At 35.7% G+C, this 9568-nt stretch overlaps 1 protein-coding gene across 1 annotated transcript; it reads right to left on the reverse strand.

Annotated features, from left to right (window-relative positions):
- Window positions 1–889: 889 nt before the first annotated feature.
- On the reverse strand, window positions 890–6055 carry LOC107713266 (SH2 domain-containing protein 3C-like). The gene is made up of 2 exons (XM_016518727.1): window positions 5968–6055; window positions 890–1617 (listed from the first exon to the last, which is right to left on the reverse strand). The coding sequence occupies exons 1-2, from the start codon at window positions 5984–5986 to the stop codon at window positions 890–892; spliced, it is 747 nt and encodes a 248-aa protein (XP_016374213.1). The 5' UTR covers window positions 5987–6055.
- Window positions 6056–9568: the final 3513 nt, after the last annotated feature.

Genomic DNA, 9568 nt, shown 5'->3' on the forward strand with positions numbered 1-9568 from the left:
GGATATTTTTCAGTTACTGTGGGTTGCATCGGTACGCCAGTAGGTGGCGATAAGTGGATGAGCGAGTCAATGAGTCATTCATTCAACTGATTTGTTTGTAAACTCTGAATGATTCAGGAACAAACATTAGGGCTGTGTCCGAAATCGCCCCTATACCCTTAAGGGCACTATTTGAGGGAACAGCCATTTTTAGTGGTGTCCGAAACCATAGTGGACGTTCTCGAGTGCACTCTAGTAGTCTATGTTGCTTGCTGGTTCATTCAGCTTTGGCTTCGTTTGGAACAAATGGGGGTGCAAAAATACAGAAACTAACTGCAGTATTGTGTTTAAAATGTTAGTTGCTCAATTTTAACTTCTTGTATATTGAACTGTTGTGTAAAAATCACATTCGTATGTCATGCTGTTTGTCGGAACAATAGCGTTCATGTGACGTTGCTGTCCTCTGAAACATTTAGTCACAAATCCATTTCTTAATAACACTTTCCCTGCTGAAAGAACAAACTAAAGAAACCATCACAGAAATCCTAAAGGTTACCACTACAAATACCATTACAAACCATCCAACTATTAACCATTAAAACCATTAAAAATGTTTTCCTGTAGCGTGTTTTGGGACATATTCCATTACGATTTAGTGGTTTTAACAAGCCACCAATAAAAGGTGACAAATTACCAGCAGAGATCCACAAGGACCCTTACCATTTCCATTAAAACCAATACAATTCCCATTATAACCTGTAAAACCATTACAGATTCTGTGATGGTTTCTATTGTTTGAATGGTATTTCGTCTTTAATGTTAATTGTACTGTACTCATTGAACGTAGCTACTGTACTTAATAAACAAACGATGAAGATCAGATTCAAGAATCAAGGAATTTAGCTGATTCTTACCTGTTAGGCTCTTTTTCTTCCTGACTGTCTTGTTTACAGTCTGATCCTATTTTAGCATCTTCCAATGCTGCTTGCTTCTGCTCCACCTGACTGACGATTTTCAGAGGTAACTGAATCAAGTTATTGTCCACCTGGAGCTCCTCAGCATCCTTCATGGAGGTGTCTCCTTCTTTATATCTCTTCTTGGGCAGCACTGGCTGGACCTCTGGCTCTTTGCTCTGACATAGATCTGGTGACGTTCCCAGACATGCATTTGGTGGATCAACATGTAGCTTGGAGTCATCTACTGGCTCCTTATCTTCATCTTCCTGCTTTGCTGAGTGTCCATCCATAGTTGGTGGAGGTGGAAGTTCACGATTCTGAATGTGATTATCTCTGGTTCCTACAGCTGGCTTGTCCTCTAAGATGGAGTTCTCCAGGGCCTCCAGGCCCTTCCCAGAGAGTACGCTGAGAAGTGGGGAATCAACTACATGGTCCTGTGGAGGTTTCATGCTTTGACTCCGACTGAGGCTGGTCTTGTCCTTGGACTTGCTCTTCTTCAAGCTTTTGTCCTTCTTCGGGTGACGCGGCATGGTGCCCATGTGCGTGTACATTTCACTGGAGCTGGCGTAGCTCGGGCTCCGTGGATGCATGCCCAAGTCATCGGTGGACACCTTTTTGGCATCGTCCTTCTGGGTGTCTGATTTCCGCCGGAGGTTGGTGAGACTACCAAACCACTTGAAGTCTGAGAAAGGAGAAAACATGTTGTGCGTGTTATAACTCGACACGGTTTTTAGCCTAAACCTCTCATTGGTAAAAAAAAAAAAAAATTGCTTAGGGTGCTCGTTGCGGGCTTTGCTGTGCACCCCAGGGTCCCTATCATACCAAGAGTTCCTTAAATGTGAGAAAGAAACATGTAGCCTCTTAAGTAAACATACAAGCCCTGACCTGCATTGGTCCCTTTAGTCCCTAAAACAACCATTTGAACATTTCAGCTTCTCATAAATGAAGCCAGAATATTTCCTTCTGGTGAAAATCATGTCAAGGTTGCCGAGCAGTGATAATGATGAACGTGGGAGGAAATTAAGATACTGTGCAAACAGGAAGGCTATTCTTAAAATAAAGCTTAGTCGTATTTTGTAATGTTTCTAGCATGATCTTCAATGTCAGGGTCTTAAATTTCTCTTTGTCACTGTTGGAACGTCTGTTCATTTATCTTAATAATTATAGCTCTCGGGGGACTGTCAAAGTTTAGCCCCATTCTGGTTTTGTTTCTTGTCAAGTGGTCTTGTGTTATGATCCAGACTGAGTATATTTAGATATCAGACAGATTGAAATGAATAACACATGGGACTGTTAAAGGTGATGTACACTCTTAAAAATAAAGGTGCTTCAAACGGTTCTTCAAGCGATGCCATAGAAGAACCATTTTTGGTTCCACAAAGAACCATTCAGTCAAAGGTTCTTTAAAGAACCATCTCTTTCTTGCGTTTTTGTAATCTGAAGAACCTTCTTTCTCCACAAAGAACCTTTTGTGAAACAGAAAGGTTCTTCAGATGTTAAAGGTTCTTTATGGAACCATTTAGACAAAAAGGTTCTTCTATGGCATCGTGAAGCACCTTTATTTTTAAGAGTGTAGTTCATAATGTGTTGCTGTACTGATATGTTGTACTTGAAGAAAACACACAGCTATCCAAAATTGTAACTAATATTAAGGATGAAACATGTTTTGTGAGATAAAACTGTTACTTTTTGCATTCACAATAATCAAATAATATTAAAATGAATGGTAATTAAAATACCAGATCTTATTTACACGTACATTTTGAATTATGAAATTACAGTAAATTGATAGAATTGTCTATTAAATAAAATATCAGTGTGAAATAAAATAATAATAATAGCACATACATTCTTAAAACATGTTGAGTGTTTTCATACTCAACATTTAAATATTAATTAATAAATATTTAAATATCTACTTCAATGTTTCTTATCATTTTCACTAATTGCAATGTGTACATAAAAAAATTAAAGACTGAATAGATATTTTCTCAGTAAAAGCATATTTGTGTTTTATATCTTGTACTTTTATTTATTTATTAATTACTGATCAAAACATATTTGTGACCCTGGAACACAAAACCAGTCTTAAGTGTCAATTTTTCGAAATTGAGATTTATACATCATCTGAAAGCTGAATAAATAAGCTTTCCATTGATGTATGGTTTGTTAGGATAGGACAATATTTGGCCGAGATACGACTATTTGAAAATCTGGAATCTGAGGATGCAAATATTCTAAATATTGAGAAAATCATCTTTAAAGTTGTCCAAATGAAGTTCTTAGCATTGCATATTACTAATCAGAAATGAAGTTTTGATATATCTACAGTAGGAAATTTACAAAATATCTTCATGGAACATGATCTTTACTTAATATCCTAATGATTTTTGGTGTGGGCCAGGGTCACATTTATCAAAGTAAAGATTTAATGTTTTCTACATTTACTATATTTCCTGCTTTATGTTTAATAACAATTTAATTGTTACTGTTAAAATATTTAATGATTAATCACAATTAATAAATGTTGTGTTTACATGATATATGAGTGTACTGTGTATATTATATAAAAAACACACACACACATACATGTATATATTTAATAAAATCAAGAAGCTATATATACATATTCAGTCATATTTATATTTTATATAAATCTATATTACATATATTTCTTAAATATACACGTATGTGTGTATGTATTTATGTATACATACAATATACACAGTACACACACATACAGTGGAGATTAAAATTAGAGAACAACCTCAAATTTCATCAATTTCAAGGTCACTGCTTAGTCCTATTTGAATTTGTCCTAACAGAAGTAAAAGTGAAGTTTTTAAGCATATTTCATAAATTAATTGTATTCTGATGCACTGTATAAAAACGTTAAATGAGATATTTGAAAAAGAACACTGATCAAAATTAGAGAGCACTTAAGTTATTGGTGTTAATCTGGCACCTGGTGCCAATTTCCTTGATTATATGACAAACCCTATTCAACTGGCAGCATTCCTACAATTTTCACTGAGATTGTAAGATGGAGGGCTGCTCTATGGTGACTGAATCCCTGTGACAGGAGGTTGTCCAGATTAAGGCTAAAGGGATGACACTTTCAGCCATAGCAAGAGAACGTGGTCATTCCAAATCTGTGATTTCCCGAATATTGCAGGTTTGCAACGACACTAATTCTTTCAAGTCCCCCCAAAAGGCTGGACAAATGCACGAGAAGACAGGATAATGCGGAGACTCTCAATGAGGAATCGGTTCAACACTGCAGCTGGAATTGCTTGCCAGTTCAGCGCTGAACAGGGTATGGATCTGTCTCGGCATGTTTAAGAGACGTGAGACTGAAAGCGCACTCTGCAGTGACCAAGCCTCTCATTAGCAGAAAGTATCAAAAGGCTTTGCTGAGGAGCATGTTGTGTGGAGAGAGGAGAACTGGTCCAAAGTTTACTTTAGTGATGAGAATAAGTGTAATTTTTTTGGGGTCTGATGGGAAACATTTTGTTTGGCATCAAACTGAGCAAAAACTGAAGTGTGTAAAGAAGTCAGAGAAAGGTGGAGGCGGAAGTGTCATGGTTTGGGAGATGTTTTCTGCAGCAGAAGTTGGGCCTCTTATACAGATACATGTCAGAGTGAATACAAATGTTTATTAGAACCTCCTTCAGCAACATGCAGTTCCTTCCCTACAAGCATCTCCCAATCAGCCTGCAATTTTCATGCAAGACAATGTCCCTGTCACACTGCAGAACAGGTAAAGCAGTGGACCAAGAGTGGACCAAGATCACACCAGCGCAGTGTGAGAAACTAAAGAAGTCCTGCGGCCGCAGATGTGCTGAAGTCATTCAAAGCAGGGGCCTCTACACGTCCTAATAATTTTCTGACAGCTGTAACCATCCAAATTTGAGTAGCAATCTTCTTTTGTGCGACAGTGGTTACTGTGCTCTCATTTTGATCACTGTGTTTTCCACAAAATAAAGGTTTTTGTTGAAATGCCTTGGGAAAATTAGTTAAACATGTTAGTGGAACAGAGGTATACCTACAGCTAATATTCCTTAAGATTTTGAGTGATGAAGATGAAGAGAAAAAATATTTTAAAGTATTTCGGATGGGATTAATCACGATTAATCAATTTGACAGCTCTAGGTTCCATTGTGACTACTAACCTCATTAAGTAAGGCAAAAAGTACAATAATTATGTGTTGAATAATCTATATTTTTATTGGGAATAGATTGGCGTGTGTATATGAACATACGCAAGTAATTTAAATATTTTATATATTTATATTTTATGTTTTTTACTTTAAAGACCTTCCTCTTCTGTTGGTCTGGATTGATATAAGAACTTACTAGTGAATGTACATGACTGATTTTAGACGTCTTTCGTGTTTTTTTTACTTTTCCTGCCATTGTGTATGTGTGGGTTTTTTTGTACTGTGCTTTTACGTGTATTTGCTCACAGTATCACACAATGATATCCATATATCCCATATACTTTGACCTTATAATACTCAAACTAATCTAATATAAACGACTTTTATTTTCATCATGAGTTTGTTTTTCTTGGTCGATGTTCAATTCGGCTCATATTGATCTAGTCTAAAGTACATTCATTTGCTTTGTGCAGCTGAATCCCCAAATGTCATTACAGTATTCCCATATCCCATCACTGTCTTCAGAACGGCATGATTTTGACTTTGGGTTTTCCTCAAGGCATGTGAATCAAAACTACAAAAAGCCTCTTAAAAACGTATCAGTGTCTATGTACCACTGCCTTCAAATACACTAACCTTCATAAGAGAGGAACATTAGCCTTTAAGGCCATTATAAAAATCAATAATGTCAACAAACTGCTCCTTTATAACTCACTGATAGCTTCGACAAGGACACTGGGGCGTTATTTAAGGCATTTTGATCTTTATTAGTCTTGCTTAACCGACCAGAGACTTTAACCACAATAAGAAACCTCATGGCAAAATGATATTGCACTATACTACGAGGGAAGTGCTCAATCAAATATACTCACTTAGTTTGCGTTTGATCATGGTTTCTGACTCTTGTGTCCGACAGGATGCAGACGGTCTTTTCCGGGACGGGGAGCCACAAGTCCTCACTTCTTGCTCTTGTAGGTGTGTTTGTATGTGTGTGTGTGTGTGTGTAGATAGAAGTGTGCACTTCCGCTGCACAAGGCTGATGCTCTGTAAGCAGCAGCAGCAGCAAAAGAAGGACTTCCTGTGGTTGCTGGGCGGATACATGTGATCTGCACTTACCAGTAATGCCATTTTTACTCAATAGCACTGGATGTTGACATGCAGGAGAGCATCGTGGGTCACTCTGTCAAAGGTGACGTGACTCCAGTGTATCTCGGTATCTGCATTCAGTCTCATTCTAAGACTCAATGACATGACACCTAAACAAAATGTGCATCAGCTTATACTATGATATTTCATACTTTATATCATTTTTTTTTTCTTTATATAAAATTGTATTTACTGTATATTACCTTATTATTAAAAAAAATAGTTTTTGTAGATTGTATCTGCCACTTGATAGAGTCTGACCTCTCACCTTTTGTACAAAGGTACAACAAAGTAAATTTCAAATTTTTTAAAAATATGATTAGTGTCTAGAAATAGTGTAGAATCTTATTATATAAATATTTCTTATTCATTACATCATGACTTTATTTCTTTATTCATTTTATTTATTATTTATTATTTATTTTTTGGCCTTGAGTTGAGTTTAATGCACACCAAATTTTGAGCAAAATTAGGCAAAAATAAACAGTTTGTATTTAAGTTATGAAACAATACATAATGTAAGTGACACTTCTTCATTTGTCATAACTTTATTTATTTATTCATTCATTTTATTTATTTATTGGCCTTGAGTTTAATGTGCACCAAATTATGATCAAAATTAGGCAAAAATAAGCATTAATTAAGGTATGAAGCAATACATAATGTCAGTGACGTTGCTTCTTCATTATGTCTTATTTATTTATTTATTTATTGGTCTTGAGTTGAGTTTAATGTGTACCAAATTATGAGTACAATAGCAGACCAGATACATTTGCAGAAGAAGCAACAGTATTGTTTATAAATGTGTTGCATCTCACTTCCTTTCTTGCGATCTGCCTTGAGCTTACTTCCTGTGTGAATGTGAGCAATGTGTGAGGGTATGTTTGTGAGACTGAGAGAGAAAGTGAGAAGTTTAAAAGGGTGTTGCTAGTTTTTGTTGAGTCTGCAATTTATACTGTAACATATAAAAGCTAAGTGGCCCTGAAATCTACATTTTAAAGATATAGTCACACAGATCACATTCTTATAGATCATACATTTCATATTTATATTCTCATACCACAAGTGTCTTGAATTTTGTTTGAACCAAGGACATAATATACTAAATGTTGCATCTGATATGAGTCACTGATGCTGTGCTTGATTTCAACACTGTGCAGTTTCTAGTCCAAATGCATGGTGTTAAATGCAAAAAGGACACATCAAATATCTATTTGTTCAAATCTATCTATCCATCAGAAGTATGCAAGATTATAATGTCTCAACTTATTGTTTTTGTAAAATGGTATATCAGAGGTGCCTGGATATGAGCACTGTTAAATACAGAGTTCTGGAATGAAACTCTAGATGGCGCAGTCCGATAGGTCTAGCTCAATCTGACCTGGTGACATCATTGTCACATGGCAGCTGATTGGTTCTCTCCTGTATCGGTAGCCAATGAGCTCGCTGCTCAATATTCAAATACCTTGCTTTTGTTTGAAAAGCACTTCAGAAACCCTCCACCTTCCCCAGCTCCACCTGTATAGATCTGCTACTAGGTGATTCATGTATGCTATCTGGGGGTTATTCATATGTGTTATATGTGCTGCGGGAGTATTTCTTACATGCTCACAGCAGCATGTTGTGGATGTATTGGCAGTAGCAAGTCTCGGTACTTGCTCTGCCGCAGCAGCAGCAGCAGCGTAGCAGATCTATTCCGCCAAGACCAAATACATTAACATTGTCATGTACATTACCATGCCAATCCCTCCGAGAGTTGTCATGACAGAACTAAAACTATTAAAAAAAATTTTGTTAATTGATATAAAGCTGAAAAAAAATATTGTGAAAAACTTACTCTAAATGAAAATTTTGAAATGTCGCCTTGTCATCTAACTAAAATAAGTTTAAGTACTAAAATTAGTAACTGAACAAAAAAATAAACTTTAGAAACTATTTACAAATAGTTTTGTTTAAAATGACAAAAGCACAAATTACTAAACATTTAATTAAAATAAAAATAAATATGAAAATAAAAGCTAATATTTAAAAAAAAAAAAAACTATAATAGCATAGAAGTAATATTAAAAAACACTGCTGGAGATATACTCTTTATATACTCTTATGTACTGTTTAAGTTGTATTTTTTTTAAGTATGCTTTCATACAAACGTGTTCAGCTTGCGCAACAGAAGAGAAAACAGTTGAAAAGGTGTGATAGATTTTTTTTTTTTTCAAAATGAAGAAAAGTGAAAAATGTGTCTAAAGCTGCGACAGCTTTCAAATGAATTATAATTGTAAGATAATTTAGCTACATGCTAATTCTTGCATGGAAGTGTAAATATTATGTACTTGAAGTGGTGATGGGTGATCTCAGTGCTGTGTGTGAATATCCCAATACTGGCATACTGTCTTACTACATACTTCAAAAGTAACCACTTTCCCATTTTCAGCACAGTTTATACTTAGTTTCTAGTATTCAAACTGGGGCACAGCCTTGACTTTGACACTATGCAATAATGCAGTGACCTATCTGACCACTAGAGGACAGCAGCGGTCCACGTACACGTTACCTACCGCACTCATGTGCTTAATAGTTGCTAATTATCAAGTAGCCATGAACTGAGCATATATTAGCAGCCTATTAGCCTTGAGTTGGTTTAATGTGCACCAAATTATGAGCAAAATTAGGGAAAAATCAATCGGCTATAATTAAGTCATGGAACATTACTGTACATCTTGTAGGTGACAAGCTTGTTAATAACTTCATGACTGGAGGCTTTCGAGAAATAAATGAGAGTTTGTCAAATGGAGCACTGCTTGCAGAGACAGAACTATATGTGATCTGTATTGGTTTTAAGTCTACTGGATAATTTCATTAGTAGATATTTTACAACATAAAATACTCCTAGACTTATATCTCTTTGGATCTATAAATCAGTTTTTTGTCAAACTTGTGTACTCAAACACAAATATGTGTAAATATATAAGGAATGTTGTCCATTGAGCAACTGAGGGTTTTTATAATAATAAAACATCTTTTGGTTCCATAAAGAACCTTTAACACCCATAAAAACTTTCCAGAGGTTTAAAGCAGAATGATTTAAGCTTTGATTTAAAGCAGAATCTTCAGACGTAGTCTCATGTGAAATGTCTAAACTTAGTTCCACTTATAGGTGATGCAGAAAAAGGGATAAAAGGGAAAATTACGGTAACAAGAGGGCTAGAGTGACATGCACTCTAAAAAATGTTGGGTTAAATACAACCCAGTGATGGGTAAAATAGGGACAAACCCAGCAATTGGGTTGTATTTAACCCAGCATTTTTAGAGATCGGAAGACGTCGTGTA

This window comes from Sinocyclocheilus rhinocerous, unplaced genomic scaffold, assembly GCF_001515625.1.
Source record: "Sinocyclocheilus rhinocerous isolate Xijiao unplaced genomic scaffold, SAMN03320098_v1.1 scaffold688, whole genome shotgun sequence".
NCBI classification, from domain to species: domain Eukaryota; kingdom Metazoa; phylum Chordata; class Actinopteri; order Cypriniformes; family Cyprinidae; genus Sinocyclocheilus; species Sinocyclocheilus rhinocerous.